At 31.5% G+C, this 22,555-nt stretch overlaps 2 protein-coding genes and 1 long non-coding RNA gene across 3 annotated transcripts; all 3 read right to left on the bottom strand.

The window, feature by feature from the left end:
• Positions 1 to 6,847: 6,847 nt before the first annotated feature.
• LOC106421377 (LEC14B protein-like) lies at positions 6,848 to 9,849 on the bottom strand. The gene is made up of 10 exons (XM_013862224.3): positions 9,611 to 9,849; positions 8,995 to 9,483; positions 8,805 to 8,924; positions 8,623 to 8,700; positions 8,373 to 8,549; positions 8,208 to 8,285; positions 7,731 to 7,909; positions 7,489 to 7,647; positions 7,345 to 7,405; positions 6,848 to 7,237 (listed from the first exon to the last, which is right to left on the bottom strand). Exons 2-10 carry the CDS (start codon positions 9,424 to 9,426, stop codon positions 7,046 to 7,048), a joined length of 1,476 nt encoding a protein of 491 aa, XP_013717678.2. The 5' UTR covers positions 9,427 to 9,483; positions 9,611 to 9,849; the 3' UTR covers positions 6,848 to 7,045.
• Positions 9,850 to 15,237: 5,388 nt separating this feature from the next.
• Positions 15,238 to 15,813, bottom strand: LOC125583681. Its single transcript, XR_007320720.1, has 3 exons — positions 15,723 to 15,813; positions 15,437 to 15,616; positions 15,238 to 15,337 (listed from the first exon to the last, which is right to left on the bottom strand). It is a non-coding gene; the product is annotated as an uncharacterized LOC125583681 (long non-coding RNA).
• Positions 15,814 to 16,107: 294 nt separating this feature from the next.
• On the bottom strand, positions 16,108 to 19,789 carry LOC106443023 (probable 2-oxoglutarate-dependent dioxygenase AOP1). Its single transcript, XM_048749461.1, has 5 exons — positions 19,422 to 19,789; positions 18,918 to 19,297; positions 17,498 to 18,199; positions 16,270 to 16,396; positions 16,108 to 16,170 (listed from the first exon to the last, which is right to left on the bottom strand). Exons 2-5 carry the CDS (start codon positions 19,286 to 19,288, stop codon positions 16,108 to 16,110), a joined length of 1,263 nt encoding a protein of 420 aa, XP_048605418.1. The 5' UTR covers positions 19,289 to 19,297; positions 19,422 to 19,789.
• Positions 19,790 to 22,555: the final 2,766 nt, after the last annotated feature.

Genomic DNA, 22,555 nt, shown 5'->3' with positions numbered 1-22,555 from the left:
TATAACATAAAATTTTGAGTATTGTATGCTAGGATAACTAAACCTAACGTAAAAATTGGTTTGAATTGAATATTTGGTTAGAGAATCAATATATATATTTTAAGTATTTTGGTGTTTTAAGTATAGTTTCACTACTTTTGATATTTTGAACAAAAAAACTACTTTAGATATTTACTTTTGACTATTTCTATATATTTTTCAAATACTTTGAACAACTTCAAAATATTCTATACATTTTGGATATTTTTTTGGATATTAAATATAAAAATAGCTAGTATATTCAAGTATATAAATCTAATTCGTATATATTCGGATACTCGAAATATTTTGGTTTGGTTCTGGTTTTTTAGATACCAAAATTTTAGATCCGTTCGGATATCCAACAAATTTTGGTTCCCGTTTAGTTTTATTTTCTCGGATCGGATTCGGTTCGGTTCTCCGAGTTCAGATTTTTAGCCCAGTCCTAGATATTTTTTTTCTGAATTCTCACAATAGGGCTGGGCAAAAAATCTGAATCCGAAGAACCGAACCGAACCCGACCCGAAAAAGTAGTACCGAGCCCGAACCGAAATTCATTAAATATCCGAACGGGTTCAAAATTTTGGTATCTAAAAAACCGAACCGAATCCGACCCAAACCGAAGTATTCCGGGTACCCGAATGTATCCGAAATTGATTTCTATACCCCCTTTATATAAATATATTTTAGATTTAATGTCTATTAAAAACATCCAAAATATATAAGATATTTTTAAATTGTCCAAAATACTTGAAAATATATACAAATAGTCAAAAGTAAATGTCTAAAATAGCTAAAATATACTCAAAACACCAAAAATATTTGAAATATCGATTGATTATATATCCAAATATTCAAACCAAATCAAATTATATGTTAAGTGTAGGTATTTTGACATATATTATTCAAATTTTTATGTAATATAATATTTTGTTTATAGATTTTGAGAAATTTAAAGTATATAATGAATTTTAAAATTTTAAAAATAATTTTAGTGGGTTATCCGAACCCGAACCGAACCTGAACCGTAATTTAGAAATATCCGAATGAGGCTGAAATCTTTGACTCTGAAAACCCGAAACCCGAATAGATCCGAACCGAATCCGAATGGGTACCCGAACGTCCACCCCTATCTCAAAACATAAAATATTCTGCGGTTCAAAAGGTATCGGTTACCGCATAATATTTTATGTTGTGAGATAGGAGTGGGCGTTCGGGTTCGGTTCGGATCTATTCGGGTTTTCGGGTACCCGAACGCCCACCCCTAGACATTTTTCTACTTAAGTTTTCAGTAAAAAATATTTTTACACAGAACTAAATGCTTAATCCTATTAAAAACGGATCTAAACGGGTTTGAAATTTAAAAAGAATCGGTCAAAAATGAGAAGAGTGTAAATATGAGAGATTTATCTATTTTAACTCATGATAAAAAAAATGTATCTATTTTAACATTTGTGACTAAGTGACGTAGATATTTTTTTTTTGGTTTTTCACAACGTAATAATTTCGTGCTTTAAAACGCGGATCAAAATCTAGTCTATATCAAAGAGAGAGAAAAATGCTGGTCCACGTCACGTATTTCCCAATGAAAGTGAAATGGATGGTGCAATGTGTTACAAAAAAAAAAAGATAAAAGATAATATTTTCTGAACGATTGTGTTTTTCACCTAACTGGCTTCCCAAAATTCTAATAGAATGAACAAAGGCTTTATAGCTGGTATCCATAGGTATGAAATAATGAATACAAATAAAATAATAAGTATGAAGAAAAATGATTAAAATTATGTTCAAAAAGTATGAAGATAAATGATTGTTTTTACAAATTTAGTAAGAAATAATTTTTTTTATAATGTTCTACACAAAAGTGGAAAACTATTCCTAACAAATTGTATTATTTCTTAGAAATGATAAAGAACTTAATGTCTTTTTCATTCATATAGTTACTATTCAAAACAAAACAAAAAAGGTATTTAAGAATATAAAAAATAAAAATAAAATAAAATTTTGAGAAATTAAGAGAAATTCTATAAAATCTAATTAGGTTTACGGCGATCAAAGCACATTACATGATTTGGGGTTTATCGTAAAAATGTATGACAAGTCCAGAAACGTACATAAAATTGGCCAAATTTCATTAATAGGTTTATGGTGATCAGAGAACGGTGAAGAATATCAACATTCACAAGGAATAATTTTTTTTTTCATTTCCTACCATTCTTTTTTTTTGTAAAAAAATAAAGAACAAAAGTATTCCTTGTTAAATTTAAGAAAGAACAATCATTCTTTTTCATTCTTGCAATTTTATTCTTTTACGTTCGTTTTCTATGGGTCTGACTGGTCTATTCGGGAAACAAGAGGAATGAATAGAAAAAGAATATATAGAAATAAAATAGCAGGAATGGAAAGGAATAGTTATTATTTCTCAAATTTAAAGAGGAATGATTTTGTTCTTTAATTCTCTACAAAAAAATGGAATGAAAGAGAATTATTATTCCTTGTGAATAGTGATTTTTTATAGGAACGTTAGGAAATGCATTATTCCTCATCATTCTTTGGTCACCATTCATATTTGTTCCTTTTGTTTCCAGAATGATCTCCGGTCGAACTCATATGTGTGTTTTATTGCGAAAAAGAAATTAGCTTGGAGACAATATATAAAACACAAGTAGCTGACATGTCGCGGACATCGCTTGCACATGTTTAGAATTGCATTCAGACTATTGAGACTATTCGAGATCCAACAACTTTGGTTTTTGTCGACGTACTTTGAGATCCAACTAACTTTTTTTCACCTTTTAACACTTCCAAATATAGGTGGACAAAATATTCGTAAATTTTGATATGATTCATTATTCAAACAAAAATTCCAAAATATCCGTAGTTTTACAAATCAAAGCAAATACTAATATGTAATATATGTAAGAAACAAAGCAAACTACATATACTAATATTTTTCGGAACGGATCGGAGATCCGTTATATGCATATATATACATATATGTAAATAATTATATATTTAACATATATAAATATTATATTTTATATAAGTTTTGCAATATTTTTATTTATTAAAGTACTATATTAGTTATTATAACTTTTAAAAAGTAAATAACTTTTTATTTTGTAATAAAATATTATTATTTTATATTATTATTATTATATTTATATGAATAAAATCAGATATCCGGTTAAAAATCTAAATATTTGGACATTAAATATCCGGATAGCTACATATCGAATCGGATAACTGATTATTCGGACAAAACATATAGGTTCATAAATACCTCCAATAATTATGATATCCGATCTGTGTCCAACCCCATTTCCGAACATCGTTTTTTACTTTATAATTTAACACACTTTAAATTTTCCACACTACAATAATTTGTTGAATTAAATTCAACATATTATTTTACTAGTTGATTATTTTTTGATATATCCAAATTTAATAAATCTAGTATCAATTTATAGAGAATAAAAATAAAAAATTCATATAAAAATAAAATTATTTAATTTATAATAAGTAATTGAATTTAAATAATTAGAAACATATAAAAATATTTAAAAAACTCTAGAATGTGATGCTTGTCGGTCTCTCTACATCCTTCTTATTTAACATGCTAAATCTTTTCAACATGCTTATTGTAATGTTTCAATTGTTAAATCTTTAATTCAGCTATTGAATTTAATATTCAATAAGCCTATTGTAACTAGTCTTAGAATCTAACAACCACAAGTCTACAACCACGTAAGCTTTATCCACACTAAAAAACTCATTTTAAACCATCGAATAGGCAAAAGTTATCATTTTAGAACATTCAATTTTGCAAAAAAAAAAAAAGAGAGTTAGTTTCGATCCTAAAACTTTAAACAATAGCGTAGTTATCAAAGAACAAACATTTATTTAGACCGGATTCATGTTTAAAAACAAAGAAAACAAAAGAATATAAGTCAAGAATCATGATAAAAGTGGTAAGCATTGGTTTGGAAACATAATATATACTAGATTTTGATCCGCACGCTCGTGCGGGTGTATTTTTTTAAAAAATATAATGCTATTTTTTTTTATGTCACTATTTAGAGTTGGGCAAAAAACTCGAATTCGAAGAATCAAACCGATCACAATCTGAATAAGTAGTACTAAATCTGAACCGGAATTGATTAAATATCCGAATTATTCAAAATTTTGGTATTTGAAGAACTGGAACCTAATCCGATCCGAACCGAAATATTTTGGGTATCCAAAATAGATTTATATACTTATATATATTAATTATTTTTAGATTTAATATATATAAAAACATCCAGAATATATATGATACTTTTAAGTTCACATAAATGCTCGAAAATATATACAAATAGTTAAATGTAAATATCTTAAATAGTTAAAAAATACTAAAAACTCAAAAAATACTTAAATAATTATTAATTATCTATCCAAATATTTAAACCAAACTTATTTAAATTGGTTATCCAAATCCGAACCAAATCCTCAAAGATCTGAACTGAATACGAAATCCCAAAAAGACCCGAAAACGAACCCGAACGCCCACCCCTAATCACTATTATATATCCTATATGTGTCATCATAGGTTACAAAATATGTGTTATCATATAATTAATTGTATTTTATACGTACCATCAAATAAGTTTTCTTATAATTAATAATATTTTATACGTACAATCATATAAATAATCACATATATTATATTTTAAAATTTAATGTGAAATATAAAAACTATAATTTAAGTTGGTGTTTGAAGTTGAACTTTGTATTGTATTTTTATTATATATATTGAAAACATTTTTATAATAGTTATTGGAAAATATGTTAGTAAAAATCAAATTTTGAATATATATATATATATATATATTTTGAATGAATTTTTTATATAAATTAATTTTAAATTATTATTTTGATTTGAATATATATATCAAGTAACATAGACCCATTACTTTTTAATATAATGGACTTCCAATTTTTTTAGTAGCATAAGCCCATTTTTTTTTCTAACTTAGTGCTATCAATGTTTCTAAATAGTACTATTTTTAGCTACTATTCATATTACCAAACAATCCCAATGTGTACTTCAACTTCAACTTTAATGTTAGCAGGCGCGCGGGTGTATATTTTGAAAAATATGTTGATATTTGTTTTTCATGTAATTATTAGGGTTTTACAAAATGAATCCAAGGAACAGAATCGATACCAATCTGAAAATATAGTACCAAACCCGAACATAAATTGATTAAATATTCAAATTATTCGAAATTTTGTTATTTAGAAAACCAAATCTGATCCGAACCAAAGTATTCGGGTACCCGAATTTATCTAAAAATAGATTTATATACTTATATATATATTAATTATTTTTAGATTTAACGTATATAAAACATTAAGAATGATACTTTTAAATTGGTTTAAAGACTTGAATATATATATATATATAGTAAAAAGTAAATATCTGCAATAGTTAAAGTATACTCAAATCACCAAAAATACTTAAAATAATTATTGATTTCGTATCCAAAATTTTAAATCAAGCCAATTGATATGTTAAGCTTAGGTATTCTGACATATGTTATTCAAATTTATAGGTAATATATTATTTTATTTATAGATTTTGAGAAATTTAAAATAGATAATGATTTAAAACTTTAAAAATAATTTAAATGGGTTATCCAAATGCGAATCAAACCCGCAAAGATCCGTATCAAACTCAAACCAAAATTTATAAACATCCTAACAGGGCTTAAATCTTTGACCCTGAAAACCCTTAACACAAACCGATCAGAACCAAACCCGTATTGGTGCCCGAAATCCCATCCCTATTCATTATTATATATCGTATACTGTCATCATATAATTAATCGTATTTTATACGTACCATCATATAAGTAATCATATAATTAATAGTATTTTATACGTACCATCATATAAATAATTACATTTATCTATCTTATTAAAACTTAATATGAAATATAAAAACCATAATTTGAGTTGGTATTTCAAATTGGGCTTTGTATTGTATTTTTATTATATATACTGACAACATTTTTTTATAATGGTTATTGAAAAATAGTTTAGTAAAAATCCATTTTTGAATTTATGTATTATTTTTTAATCAATTTTTGATATAAATCAAATTTAAATTATTATTTTGATTTGAAATATGTTTATAAATTTTAAATTTTGTTTTATGGTTAGTTTAGAAAAGAAAAAGTTTTAGGCAATTAGATTGATCCGTTTTCGTATATTTTAAATCTGAGCCAGATAGATAGTTTCTTATAATATGATGGACTTTTAATTTTTCTTAATAACATAAGCCCATTGTTTTTTTTCTTAATACTACTATCCTTGTTTTCAAACAAAATTAATTTTTTAAAAGACTACAATTCATGTTTCCAAATACTCCAATTTTTTTTAATAGTCTTATTCAAGTCTCCAAACACTCTAATTTTGTACTTGAGTTTTAATAAGATACTTAAATAGAGATTACCTAGGGGGTTTTAAAAGAGTTACTTCTTTTTTGGTACTAGTGAAATTTGAGAGACTAAAGTTTTCCTCCCACACAGAGCGGTAGCAAAATATAGTGGTAGGATAACTTAATGGTTATTTCATTAAAAATCCTAAAATATTATTATGGTAGGATAGTGGTAATTTTAAAAAATATAACATCAAAATTACATTTTATGAAATTTTAAATAAAAGAAAACAGACAATGATTTTTAAAAAGACCACCCCAAAATAATTTATTTTGAATCTTTGAAGTAATAGCTGAAAACCAATCCATGACAAAACTTACAATAAATTAGTACTGCATTGCATATCATTATAACAAAACTTCTTAAAAATGGTTGAGAAAAGAAAGGTACTTTTTTTAAACAACATACACCATAGCCTTTTTACTTTGAAAGCCTTATTTGATGATTCTCACTTGTGTTTATACCGTCAATCATCTTATTCTCTACATTTTACAGTATTAACTTACATAGACCCATATATGAGTATGTGTAAATGTAGTTGCTCAGTAGTATAAATGTCTCCTCCGAACCCTCTTCTTGCTCATGATTGGCGCCTCACCCCTCCCCGGGAATTCCCATTTAACAAGATCTCCGTCCCATGACGAGCTTATAAGCGTAGGGTAATTTGGATGCCAGTTACAGTCTCTTACAGGTGAACTATGGTGCTTTAGCACTGCCACTTTATCACCACTTACCTAAGAACAGATCAATTGATTCCAAGATTGGTCAAAAAGGATAAAATGCTACATTTTTATGTGATTGTGTTTCTTGAATGTGTTAATGAGGAGGATAAAGCCATTACCAAGTCGTATATGTAGACAGAACTGTCGTTGGATCCTGTGTATATGTACTTTTGGCCAGTACTGGAAAAAGAAAGAATCAGACATGTGTAAAGAAAGTTGTTCTATGTCAAGCTTGCAACATTAGGAAACTTGAGAAGACTGACCTATGTGATGGAGAGAAGTAGCAACGGATCAGAGTACGCAACACTGAGTGGCCTTTATACGTGGCCACTGACTGATCAAAAGGGTGCTTTAGATCTCTTGCCTCTGGAGGGTAATCCATCCATCTATAATCCCATTCATAGTTTCTGATAACGTCATGCCTGTTTAAGAAAATAGAAAAATACAACTTCCATTCTAATAATGAACAAGATGCAACCAAAATAATGTAGAAGATTGTTGTTACTTTGCAGGTGGGGTTGAGGACATTTTTCTAATATCCCATAACTTGATGGTCTGGTCTTTGCCATTAGATATGAAATAGCGACCATCTCCACGGCTATCGATAAATGTAACACCTTCGAGGTGTCCTACTAGAACACCAGCTGCCTTATCTCTCCCAATGAAACAACGCCTATCCCACACCTATTTGAACAAGATACTGTTACAACTTTGCTAATAAACACAAAATAAATGATGTTTTGGAACGTTTTTGATGTTTCAAAAAGCATGGTGTTTCGATATTTTATTATTAATTTCAGTTTTATTGAAATTGTGTGAACAAAGATGTTTTATAATTTTTTTATGATTGGTTGAATTAGTTTTGGTTTATATATTTAATGATACTTTTTAGGAAAATGTATGTTTTAATTCTTGTACCTTCATCCAAAACATCATATAATTTGAAATGAGCAAGTATCATACTTTCTGCAGAAAATTTTACCTTGCAGAGGTTATCATCACCTCCAGATAAAATCAGGTTTCCACTTTCATCGGCGAAACACACAGTATTTACATCAGACTGCAGCAATGGAGGAGTATATGCTATCAGTATTCAAATAGAAGCATGAATGTAGAGCTACAAAACCAAACAAGAAATGGTTTTTACCGTGTGTGCAACAGTCCGGAGTGAAACTTTATTAGCTTCAAGATCATAAACATAAATAGATTCATCACTGCTCCCAGCAACAAGTTCTCGTCCATCTGTTGAAAATTTAACAGAGAATATTCCAAAAGAGTACCCTCCATCTTCATCAGAAGAGAAGTCTAAACCATCATGTATCTCCTGCAAGAGACAAGGACCTCAAATTAATTAAGAAGCAGAGATCACATCTCATTCTAATATTATGGGTCCATACCGTAACATTTGCATGAGACTCGGTTGTACCAGACCCAACATCGACGATGTGAACCATAGGTGACATGCTTGCATACACCTGCCAATATCAAAAATGAGGCAAAAAAAATAGCACTTTAAAATTATATTTGAAACTGTCCTAATCAAACATGAACACAGTAGTTTAAGATACAACAATCTTACCAGGTTTCGCTGATCAGGGGACAGAGAAGTATCAGTAACAGTCCAACGCAAGCTTTTTGCAAGAATATCCTTTTGAACTTTCCAACCCTTCTCAACATTATAAATCCGGATATGGCTTCCCTGAAAGCAACATTTAAACCAAAGTCAATGCAAAAGCATGAAGACACAAGCCTAGAGATGAAGAAATTACCTGAAACCCAGCAATGAAGAGAGATCCATCAGTTGAAAACTGAGAGACATAAGCTCGGCTGTTCATTTGATCTACAAGCCAAGGACCCTTAACAGGCAAATATCTGCTAAGCATATGGCAACAATCAGCTGCGGAGAATCTCCCTCCTCTTCCAGAGAAGTTACTTTCTCGACCAGCTATCATCCTCACAGTGGAAACAGGTAGCTCATGTCTCCCAGGGACTACACGGCTATACCGTTGGTGAGGACTAGACTTCAACTTAGTGATCTGGTTGATCTCATCATGGTCTAAATGCTCACTTGATATGTGACTACCACTACTACTACTACTACCAACTCCAGAAAAGTCTTTTCCAGCATCGGGTTCAGTCTCAAGTCTACTCATTGCATAACCCATGTCATCAACATCAAACTCACTTGGTCCAAAAAACATTACAGCAGGTAACCACCATGGACATTCAGACAGTGGGCGAAACACTCTTGTTAAGAACTAAATCAAAAGATGCCAAAAAAAACCAAAAATAAATCAAATAAAACAATTAGTGATTACTGATTACGATACTAACAATCATCAATTTAACAATCAATCTACTGGAGATAGAGATAGAGAGCAAAACCCTAGTTCAAAATCAATCAAAGTAGTCGTCTTTTATAGCATCAGGACCGTAATTGTTGCAGTATCGAAAGAACCCAGAGACAGAATCACTCAGAGTTGAGAACTTTTGAACAGAAACAAGGTAAGGTCAGATCTTTAGATGATTACGAAGGAGACAACTCGTAACAGTACGCAAAAAGCTTTTCTCTTTTGCCGTTGGATATGTTTTTTTCGCTGACGTGTGTGTGTGGTTGAAGCGTTCAAAGCTGTGTTGCCACGTTTGACTTTGTTACACAACAAATGTCGTGGTCATTCCAAATCATCATGTATTAATAAGTGTATATACATGATTAAGGCTTTGATTAAAAAAAAACATGATTAAGGCTTTGAATTTTTATTTTTGACTCAAAGCTTTTGAATTAAAACATAAACTATTACGAGATAAAACAAAAAGTCTTATAGTTTAAAAAAGTTAGCATGAAACAATGAAAAATAAATCTATGAAGCAACAAAGATAGGTATTAGAAGAACCAACAAAGCAATAAAAGAGATATCTAGCGATAAGAACCACGACCACGTCGGCTATATTTTCCTCTTTCTCGAACCGTCTTCCACTCAATGTCTTGGTATTTGATAGAAAGTTTTGCTTCTCTCCCGCCCCTTATCAAACTAAGAGAGTTACTAAGCTTTGTCTCAATTTCATCCACAACTCATAGCAGTGTGAATCGAGATGGACTCTCAAATCCACTAATTTTAGGTGATGTGATTAAGAGATCAACAACTAACGATCCTTGGACCTCATTGTAGATAATGTTTGATGGAGAAAACTCCATAGCTGGTGTTATAGTGGGAGTAGAATGAGAATCTACTAATATGGGTAAAGTGTTCAATGAATTAGGCGATGCAGCTTGATTCTTCTTTTGGACATGAGATGAAGAAGAGATAGATGTGAACATTGTTACTGGTGTCCCCTGGCAATCCATAGAAGCATTTGAAAGAGTCGAAGGAAGCTCGGGAACAGCCTCCGAAACAGGTTGCAAGCAGCTTCTAAAGGAGAAAGCAAGAGGTTCATGAGCTTTTTGTTCTTTTTGAAGGAGAGCCAGTGGTGATGAGGCAGCATTATCACTTTGTTGTAGGATAAGATCAATATCCACAACAGGGATCACATCACTGGTATCTTTTGTGCAAGGTTGTATCCTGCAAAGGCTTAGAAGATAGGAGACATCTCTTCGCTTTGTGGCCTAGGTTACCACATCTCTCACACGTAGATGGAATCCACGTGTATTCAACATTAACAAGGAATATGCTACCATGTTTATCATCAAGAGCAATAAGCTTTGAAAAATATCTATCCAGTTCCTTCTCAACTAACACCTTTGCTTCTCCCATATTGGTAGGATGAAGTCGAAGCTTATGCGTTAGTATAGGTTCTCCAGGACCTGAGGCAACGCGACTGATTCCTAATTTTGAGTAGAAACAATCATGAATATTCTTCTAATTGACCCAAACCAGAAGCGTATAGATTTCATGAACTTTGAAAGATCCTTTCGGAGTCCACGACAATACAAAGAGTAAACAATCATCAATATGCCATATTCCTCGCTGAATAACCCATTGATGAGTAGGTTGGTGAAGGATATGAAACATAAATGAAGAATCACCAAGCTTCTTGCAAGCAATTTTACAGCTTCTTCCCCAAATTCTATTAACCACAACATGCACAAGACCACATGGAGGTAGAGAACATTTATGGAATTTTCCTACGGTATATTCATCCTTATTCTCAGGGCCAAGTCAAAGCACTTTAGAGGAGACATATACCTCAGGTGTACCATCAAGTATGTAAGTCAGAGTAGCTGCCCGGCAGAGATTCCGTGATTGCGAACCTAACCTTGCAGCCCATCAGAATCGGAGACTTCCATCAGCTTTTAATTAATTCTGGAAGAGGAAGTTTATCAATCAGAGGCTGAAGAGTGCGAGTCGGGTGCTTGCTCTTAGGTTGCTTGTTTAAAATCTCATCATTTAGCGATGGCCAGAGAGTTGATTTCTCACAAACGCAGCAGGATCATAGTCTCGAGGAGTACTCGATTCAGAAGGAGTGACAGGAGGTTTGAAGAAGAGTGGTTTTGCCCATGAACCCAAAGAAGGAACAAATTTGGGTGAAGCTTGAGGAGCATTATCGGATTAGAGAGATGTTGTTTTGTTGACCTCAATATTCATTGTCTCCTGCAACTTAAAGGATTGAAGTAAAGCATTCGGGTCAGATGGTGCGACGTTGACGACAGACGTTGAAACCCTCACAACTCTGTTGCTGCAAGTTATGTACTAATAAGTGTATATAACAATTGTACCAATCTCAATTTGAGATGGCGTATGCTCATTACAGAATACCATTACCATCACATTACATTTAAAATATCAACCTACAAATACTACTAATATATTCAACTTCTTGTCAGTAGCACAAGCATACGATTAATCTAAATATTATTTGTGATTGTTTGTTTCTCCTTTAAGTGTTTTCAGAAAAAAATACAATTTTGCAATTTTGGGGAAAATCTGAGTTGTAACTATTTATTGTCTAAGACTTAGATTAAATGTTTTTTTGGATAACGATAGATTAATCATTTATGATTCTAGACATGTTCATCTTCATCCATCCATATGCACCATTATTGGATGGATTTATTTTAGGCTAAAATTTTAAAACCCATATGTATGAATCATCGGGATGATACTCGTTTTTAACATAAACGAAAATCAATTCTCATTTCTGTCGGACGGTCCATTGGATGGACAAACTAATATACTCTTACTTGTATGAGTTCAAATCTGATTGAAGATAATATGGATGAGGATGTAGGTTATTGGGTCTTAATTGAGCTTTTATGTTTACTTGTGCAAGAAGGATAACAAACAATCAAATACATGAAAAAAAATTGAGTTTAGATGATGCTTTTGGATGAGAAGTTTCACTCGCTGATTTAATACAGTTCGCTCTGAGGCCTTCCTTCTAAGTCTGTAAAATTTATCATAAGCATTTTTAATTATATATATAGGTTAAAAATAGACTATTCTTGTTTTCAACAATAAGTTTTACAAGTAAAGATTTAATATTTGGATTTTTGAAAATTTTTAAAGATTGAAAGAAATATCTATGACCTTTTAGCAAATTCACTGTAATTAAACTTATAAATTTGTAAATTGAGTAGAGGTATACAAACATCTTAATTTCCAAAATAGGTTGTTACTATAGCAAATCACTATTTAAATTACAATTTCCAAAATTTAACTTGATGTAATCAAATAACTAATAACTTCTACTGTTATCAGAAATTAGTTATATTTTAATTAATAAAAAATACTTAAATTTTAAAATGAAAAATTTAAAAGCAAATAAAAAAGTATTTTCGAACTTTAGTATAATTTTTTTGACAAATCGAAAAGTAGTTTCGAGAAAAAATATAAAAAGTTTAAATTTAAAAACGTATAATTTCAAATATACAAAAAATGATTATGTTTATTAAATAATTATTTATATTTATATATCTATAGAATACTAGTAATATTATCTTTTATCCCTTTAATGAAACCTCAAACTTTAAATATTTATAAAAATATCTTTTTAACGAAGGCAAGCATGAATAGTGGTACAAAAATGAGGTAAAAGTAAAATTCCCGCAAATATTTTCATGAAAACTGTAAAACGATCTTTTATTAGATATTCTTTGATTTTAAGCATTATAAATATATTTTGATTCCAAAACTATTATTCAGTTGGTTTTTATTTTTTAGAAGCAATGTAATAATTATAGATATTTTAGAGAATTTTATTTTTGTTTATAAATCAAAAATATTTTTTTTTAATTTCTAATGATATTTTATGAGAATTAAAATTTAATTAAATAATTTTGGAAATAAATTTTAAAAAGATGCCCAAAATATTTTGTTAGATTGTTTTTTTTTATGTTCATTTGTATTTCAAATAAAAAGATAAATATATTGGAAGATATTTTAATTAAATTATGTAAATTTGGATAGAATTTTTTTTTTAAAGGTACAAATGAAAAAATCACACATACAATAATTCAGGACTTCTATTTGAATAGTATAGTTGAGATAATAATTTTTAGACAAAATCATAATGACAAAAAATTAATATTTCAAGAAAGAGTAGGGATAGATCAAAAAAGGATTTCGTTTTAATTGTACTGATTTAGTTTTTAATAATAGAGAATATTCTTAAAGACTGTGTGTGTTCAAAAAATAATATTTTATCAAGAATAGAAACATTATTTATCAAAAATATGTAAACATTTAACAATGACTCCCCAGGAAATAAAAATAAATACATAAAATAGTTTCTTTGCATCAAATTCGATAAACAGTTATAATGGTGCATGTGATATATATATATATATATATATATATATATATATGTGGTGAGGAAGATGAGGTTGTTCAAAAAAAGAAAAAGAATAATATTGAAGAGAGGGGGGAGGGGGGTTCAGCAAAGAGAAAAATGTTACATAAATATGCAGTAGATAAGTTACACATTTAATTTTGTTGTGAAATTAATTCTAGAAATTTATTTATTAATTTCAGAAAAGACATCACTATAAGAAAACAGCGATATACCGAGGGAAAAAATCGTCGGTATACCAACGAAACAAGTCTTCGGAAATAACTCCTCGGAAATTCATTTTTCCTCGGAAATTTCCGACGGAATTCTGAGGAGATGAATTTCCGAGGAAACTCCGAGGACCACCAGTTCGTCAGAAAGGTCCTCGGAATATACCGAAGGAGAACTTCCTCGGGATATTTCGATGGAGTTTCCGATGGTCCAATCTTCGGAAGTTCCGACGAAATGTTCCTCGAAATTTTCATTAGGAATTTCCGAGGAACAGAGCCCTCGGAAAATTTCGAGGAATGAGTCCCTCGGTATATTCCGAGGAAGGAGTCACTCGGTATATTACGAAGAAATGTTCGTCGGAAATTTCCGAGGGTTCATTTCCTCGGAATTTCAAATTTTTTTTTTTTTTAAAAGTAAAATTTTTGAAATTTAAATTCGAAAATATAAAATTAAAATTAAAATTGAAAACATATTAGATAATTTCAAAGTTGTACAAATAAAAATAAAACATTCCGTGTTTTTGAAAAAAAAAACTACGGGTCTTGCACGTTCGGGAACACCTCGTTCGGGTACATCCTCTGCATCATCTCCATCATTTGTTGGTTCAGCCTCTTCTGTGCCTCATAGCCCGCCTGTTGAGCCGCCATCTGGGTCTCCAACAAAGATATGCGATCATCCTTGTCCTTCAACTGAGCCGTAAGTACTTCTGGATCAACAAAGGGCGGTGGTGCAGAAGAAGGAGGAACCGACAGGGTGCGACGACCCAAACCGACCAAACGTCCCTTCTTCTTTGGAACCGACTGAAATAGAAAATAGTCAAATTTAAATAATATAAAAAGATGATAAAATAAAAATCAAGAAATAAATGAATTGAACTTTAAAAAAAGAACTTACCGATTCAAAGATTTTTTTGATTCGAAACCGGGACAAGTTGGTCGAAGCCGTCGAATCGTCATCCTCAGTTTGAAGCTGAGACACTTCATCTTGCACCTGAGTTTAGACCAGGGTGACCACTTCCCTCACAAGACCGTCATCAATCTGACCGGTCTTCTTGTTGGTATACGCCCTCTTCATTAGGGCGAGATCATCAACCGGCTCGCCATCATTTTCTTCCGCCTTGAAAAAAACATAAATTAAACAAACATTAGAAATTAGAAGAAATGCACAAAAAATAAAATTTCAAAACTCAAATAATTGAAGAAAAAGCGGCTGAACTTATCGTGCGATCCCCCAGAAATGCAATAGATTGAGCCACCCAAGTTATGCTTGAAGACGCCATTCCCTTTACGGTCGCTCCTGCGGTTGATGGAGTTGGTGGAAGAAGTTTTTCGTCTCTTCCTTACCCCAATGCGCACACAACTCCGTCCAGACCGTGTTGTTTATCGACTTTGGGACCTTTTAATAAAAAAAAAAGAAAATAGTTTAATAATTAAAAAAATAGTTTAATAAATTAAAAAATTGTTTAATAAATTAAAAAATTGTTTAATAAATTAAAAACAACCTTGTTGATTTCCCACTTCTTCTTCCACTCGTGGATCTGCTTCTCATAGTTGTCCATAACTTTAAGGACGAAGTGGTGATAGATAAAGAGCGTCTCATCGGAATTCTAGTTGAATTCTTACTGAAAAACAAAACACAATTAGTAGAAAATTTATATTAAAAATTAAAAATATAAGTAAAAAATTAGAATACTTACCGCAAACTGACGAAACCACGATGCTGCTTGTCGATAGGGAAGTCAGTGAAAGTCGGATGTCCCTTGTCGACGGCCGAGTACATCATACGGTTGATCCATGCGTTGATCCCGTTCCCGGATCGGTTGAACCTAATAAAAAGAACAAATTATTAATAATGAATCAAATTTTAATGGAAAAAAAAATGTTTAATTACCATGTTTGACCCCATCCATGTGAATACGGAGTGAGATAGGGAAGATGGTCACGACTGGGCTGTCAAACCAACTCCGCAACACTCATCACTCTCGGAGGACCCGGAGGAGCAGGAGCGGATGCAGCAGCGGGAGCGAGAGGAGCAGGAGCGGGTGCAGCAGAGGGAGATGTATGGTAGGAGTTGTGAGGCGAAGAGGAATCCTGAAAATGGCTGGAATCCCGAGACTGGCTCCCCGTACCACCACGACCACGACGATGTCGAGGCCAGGTCTGATCATCATTAGACCTGTAAATTAAATTATTTTTATTAATAAATATAGAAATATATAAATTAAAAAAAATATATATAGAAATATATAAATTAAAAATAAAATAAAAATAAAATAAAATAAAACAAATCACATGTGTCTCTCATAGTTTTTACATAGTTTTTTCAAAGAATTTTTTTTTTTTTACATTTTTTCTTTCTTTCCCACATTTTCTCTTTCTATTTTTATTCTTTTGACTATTTTAATGTTGAGAAATTCTGCGGAATTTTTGATGTTAATGTTTTAAGAGAATTTTTTATAATATAATTTTTAAAAAATAACAATGAATTTTTACTCAAATGCGTTCATCTTTAGTATATGGATGCTATATTTTCTCTACAATAAGGAAATGCTATTTCTTATTTTTAAATATAGAGATAAAAACAGTATTTCTAAAGTATGAAAATATAGCATTTTTTATTATAGAAAAATATATTAGAGTAAAAATTTGTTTCTATTTTTAAAAAAAAAATAGAGATACGTTGAAGATAGTTTTAATTGTTATATGTTTGGTTGGTCTCCTGGCCCCTGTGAATGAGAATAAACATGAGCACGTAAAAGTATGAAATCATAAAATATTAGTTCGTAGAGAAAGAGTGAACGTGAATTTAAATAATATTTTTCTTTTTTTTTTCTTCCACTAATTTAGTTACATTCCATTACTAGAATACTTTCTCTATCCGTAATTCAGTTAGTTTAGATAATCTATATTTTTTTTTTGAAGGCTAGATTCAATGTTCGTGCACAATTATAGCAAAACGTTAAAACTTTTGGACAGATCACAAATCATCAATGTTTTTTTTTTTTTGTCGGCAATCATCAATGTTTAGAAAGCAAATAACATCAAAATCGATAAGGTGTATTTACTTTTGTAACTATGTGCATATCAATTAATATCTGTATGTATAGGCTCTGAATTTCAATAGTTTTCAAATAATACTACATGACAGTAAAAAAGATTTGGCTTGATTAATTTAGAATATTAAAGGGTAAATTATTCCATATAAGTATGTCATAAAATCTTGATTAATATGATGAGTTAATATTTTATGCATGCATGCCATTTAAAAAGGAGTTACCTTACATATAGAGAATCTCCAGCGATAACAACGAAAGAGTTATGAGATGGTTTCAATCTGATCCACTTTTCATCTTTGGTTAACACCTCCAAACCTTCAATCTCATGTTGATAAAGTACTGTCAAAAGGTTTTTATCAGTATGAGAAGGTAAGCCTAATTTCTTCTCCTCAAGATGAGCGCCAACATTAGCATTAGTATCACCATCACCATTCGTACCAACACTGGCATTAGCATTAACATTATCAACGTCGGCGTTAGACTTAACACTAGCACAATCATTAGTATTAGCATCAACACCAGCACCAACGTCGCCATTAGCTTTAGCAACATCATTAGCATCATCATCAATATGAACGTTAGCAATACCAACAACAATATCATTAGTATCAGCACCAGCATTAGCATCATCACTAGCAACAACCTTGTCATTGTCACCAGTACTGGCTGAATCGCCAGCACCAGCATCCGCACCAGTATTACCATTGTTATTCGTATTAGCACCATCACCAGCATCATTAGCACCTGCCGCAACATTAGTATCAACATCACGTGGTGCTGTATACTTCATCAGTCGTAGACGGTAATTCATTGACTTGAGGTTCTCATCAAAGTAATCCTCTATCCCAAAGCTCTCAAATACCATTCTTCTCACCATTACATCCAATTCTGCTAACTTCTCTGAAAACTTATGTATCCTTTCGCTGTTTTCAAGACAGAAATTTCTTTAAGCAATTTTAATAGATACAAGAGAAGAAAACTACAAAACAAAAACGCAAGAACGTATACTAAGAAATTAAAAAAATCAAGTCATTGGTTTCATATCTGAAAACTAGCATTTTATGCATGCATGCCATTTTCTCTACGGAACAATATATAAAAATCAAGTTTTCTATGTAGACAGAAAAAAAAAATTGTCACTTGTCTGAATTACACAAATAATACTATTTTGAGCGGAAAAATATATAACATGCTCTAGCTAGAAGAAATTAACGAAATCTTAGGAACAATATATTCGATAATACAAACAAGAATTTATGTACATTTTACTTTCCAGAAATACCCAAAGATATCACTAAAACATCTTTTTGATAGAAAATAGTAAGGGAGAATTTTTTCAAAATATCATTAATTAAAAGTTTTAGTTTTTTTTATTTTATATTTGTGTTTGGGTTTAGTGATTAGAATTTACAGTTTAGAGTTTAGTTGATTATAGTTTAAGGTTTAATATTTAGAAAATTTGATTAGAGTAAGGGTTTAGGGTGTGGAGTAATTTAGTTATTTTATCTCTTAGTTAGTGCTAGTTTAAGGTTCTCAATGGGTGTTTTTTTGTTACAAACTTTTTTTTTGTTATCTAAGAGATTAATTTTCCCTTTTACTTTATGAAGTAATATTGGGGTTTTTTCACATAACAATACGGACCTGGTACTCTTGTTACCCTCACAATCAGGGCGTAGCAGTTGAGTAAATTCGTTAACTTTCTCCAAAACATTGGCATCCTGGATCCCCAGACTCTCGGAAACACCATTATGAGTCATATATCCAGTGTAGGGTTTGGGAGACACGTTTCTTCTTTTGGCCTCAACAGGTAGCTGGAAAAGCTCTTTCATGGTTTCCAAAACCGATTCCTTAAGCTCCTCTGACACTCTATCATATGACACCTCGAAAGCGCCGTAGTCTTCAAGAGCTTTACGGACATCACTCCTCACTTCAACCCACTTCTCACTTCCTGGTTTTAGGGTTTGGTCCGAGAGATAGATGACTGGAAGTTGAGGAGTACTGTCTGAACCCATTCTTCTTTCCTTTGGTGCAAATCCAAAAAATACATTTACAAATGTAAATTAGCTTTTAATTTAACTCAATTTTTAGTTAGCTCTTTTATATGTAACAACAAATGAAAGCATTCAAAACTTATAAGAGTATTATCGTTGGAGTTTTCTTTATTCTAGGAGACCAAGTTGGTTTTCTTTGCTTAAGGGTTTTTTTGCTTTCCTGGTGAGAAAGTAAGTGATGGAGTGACCCATTTATACTGAAAATTTATATACATTTAAACAAACACATGTTACTTTTCATTTTCTTAGCGTTGTCTTTTGAGAAACGCACGTGGGTTTATTATGAATATACAACGGGAGGAAAGTTGGTGAATTAATTATCACAAAAAAATATCTTTCTAAACGTTGGTGAATGGTTTCCGTCCTTTATAGCGTCTCAACACATGGCGTTTTTTTTTTTGAAAACTAACACATTGCGATATATATATTAAAAGTGAACCATTAGCATTGTCATTTAATGCTTTTCCGTTACATTGGACATGTGGCGGCCTCACTTTACTTTAAAAATAAGGACGCTGATGTGTCGCCTTATAGAGCTTTCACAATAATGTTTCCTATTTTGTTTCCAATTAAACACATCCACGTTTTATCATTTAGATCATGCCGATGGATATGATGGAAAGCTCATTTTGCTCATACCAAGTCACAGATCCGCTTGTGCAAATTGAACTAATTTTTTTTAAGACTTTATTAATTTATTATTGTAAAGGAGACATCTCAATATCGACAAAAATAACGAGAGATGAGAGAAAGTGAGTCTTAAAAAGAGTCTAAACAAAAAGAAACCAGCAACAAATATAAAGTGCTCAAAACAAGAGTGCTCTAAACAAAATAAAATAGAGGCCATTACACTTCAAGACACTTCAAGAGAGTCTGCTACTTTGAAAGGCTTCGAAGAGTTTAGTCTGGTCCACGACTAACAATGCTTCTTCTTGGATTAATTGGTTCAACTACGACGGACCAGCACACACTATATAAGACTGATAACGTTGGTCACGAATAACGCTGAGAGAGATCTCATTAACGCAGCGATTCCCTTCACTATGAAAGAAATCAATGCTCCAGAGTTTGAATCTTTGAAGTTGTCTTCGAATGGAAGTTAGTAGAGCTTCAAACTGAGGAAAAGCTTCTAACGGCAGAATCGCATCACCTATGTCAAGGCGATTCAAAGACCACTTTCTAAATATGGAGTGTTGCGAAGCACTCAACTGCCTAGAAAAAAAACTTAGAAGGTCTGCTAATTAGTAACTAAAGGCAGATAAGAAATCAAGTTCTCGAAAACTATGTGGGATGAGATTTCATCGATGTTATAGCTTATGATCCTACGTGCAAGATTTTGTCAGCTAAGAAATCAATTTCTCGACACAGGGCACAACTTTTGTTTCAGTCATAGCTTGTGATCCTACATGCAAAATTTTGTTGATGTTATAAATTTTGGAGTTCGTTATGTGAGGCTGATTATTAATGCATGCAAGACTTTGTATTTAGGAGACTGAAAATGATCTATTATCGAAGACGAAATTTATATTATTATAGTTAAGACTATTAAACCGAAATAGAAAATTGTTGGTTGTAATACCGAAAGGAACAGCTGTGTGTGTGTTTGGACAATATTTTGCTACATTGAGTGATTGGCAAAGTTGATTAATGATAGGGGATTTGCCTATATTTCACATCTATGGTTTATGGCAATATATAAATCGAATTGTAATGAGCAAGGTACAAATATATGACATTTAATACATCGTGACTTAAATTAGGTTTATCCCACCTATATAAGACTCACTTCGCCCATTCTTTTTAGTCATAACCTAAACGCAAAACCTAAGCAAACTTACCTCATTCATCTATAATGGATGTGATAACTGCTGTGTCTGATTTGAAACCATTCAAGTATATGTGGAAGATTAGAGTGTAGATCATATGTTTGTGGAAGCAGTATTCTGCTACTAGTGGCCTAAATATTGAGATGGTTGTAATCAACTCTAACGTATGCATCTTTTACTCTTCATGTTACTAAACTTACGTATGCTTTATATGTCATTATCTAATATTCATCAGTTTTTATTGGGTTTTTTAGGGTGTTAAGATTAACGCGTCTGTCAAAAAGGATCTGGTGGATCAGTTTGATTTATTTCTTTCACAAGGCATTTCTAAGATTCTTATCAACTTTTCAAACTTAGAAGGTGGTTCTGAAATTCTATTTGATACTGACATCCAGGAGATTCAGTTCTTCAAATTGCAGTAAGCATACCATAATAAGTTTTTCAAATTGCATTTCATATGAATAGTATATATAAAAAAGTTGGTTCTGCCTAATAAATTGAACTTCTCTTATGCAGGATTTCCAACCACCAATTTCTGAAGTCTTGATGAAATATTATCATATTTTTTAGTTTAAAGTTGGTTTTTATAATACCTATTTCTATTTAGATCATTCTTTGTATTAGAAAGGATGAGACATGCATCGTTTTTGTAATGAAATTTAGTTTTCATATTGTTTAAACTACACAAAACCACTATTTCTGATCGTATTCAAGATTTATACATTTGGATACTACTGAATCAAATTGTAAAAAAGAAATATGAGTCGAGAACACTAACCTTAACACACTGTTGTTGATATTTTTCGAATGGTTAAGCTCAGGCCCGGCCCTGAAAAGCTCTACAAAAACAAAGGCTGGAAGCCCAAAAATAAAAAATCGGCCGCCTGGTGGTGTCGAACCCGTCACCTTGTGGGGATTTTCTACCTAGCTTGACCATCTAACCTACTGAGATATTTTATAAATATGCTGAACTTTCTATTAATTATCAAGGGCCGGAATCGGATGCTTCTGATGCTTATGCCCAGGGCCGCTACTGGTTAAGCTTTCGAGGACCTTCCTTTCCGAAATCTCTGTTTCGAGTTTAGAGTATTTGTACTCTAGATGTCTTTTTGAAAGAGGAAATCGAAGCTCCGTTATAACTCGCCACTTGCTGTTTGTACATGAAAAGCAAGAGGCAAAAAGGATAGTCAGAAAATTATTGCAAAAGTTAAAATTTTGAAATAAAAACGAAACAGTATGAATTATAAGTAAACTTATATAATACTAGAAACAAACATATATGAAAATGAAATACTAATTGAGATGAAACCTTTTGTGAAGACTGCATGGTCGAGATTTCTGAAACTTCTCTTAGCTAATCAATCCAATCAAGGTTTTTGGGAGAAATTTCGGTGATGTAGTC

This window comes from Brassica napus, chromosome C3 (assembly GCF_020379485.1).
Source record: "Brassica napus cultivar Da-Ae chromosome C3, Da-Ae, whole genome shotgun sequence".
Lineage (NCBI taxonomy): Eukaryota > Viridiplantae > Streptophyta > Magnoliopsida > Brassicales > Brassicaceae > Brassica > Brassica napus.
Note: the sequence above shows the minus strand (reverse complement) of the source record. Positions and strands in the feature narration are given on the sequence as shown.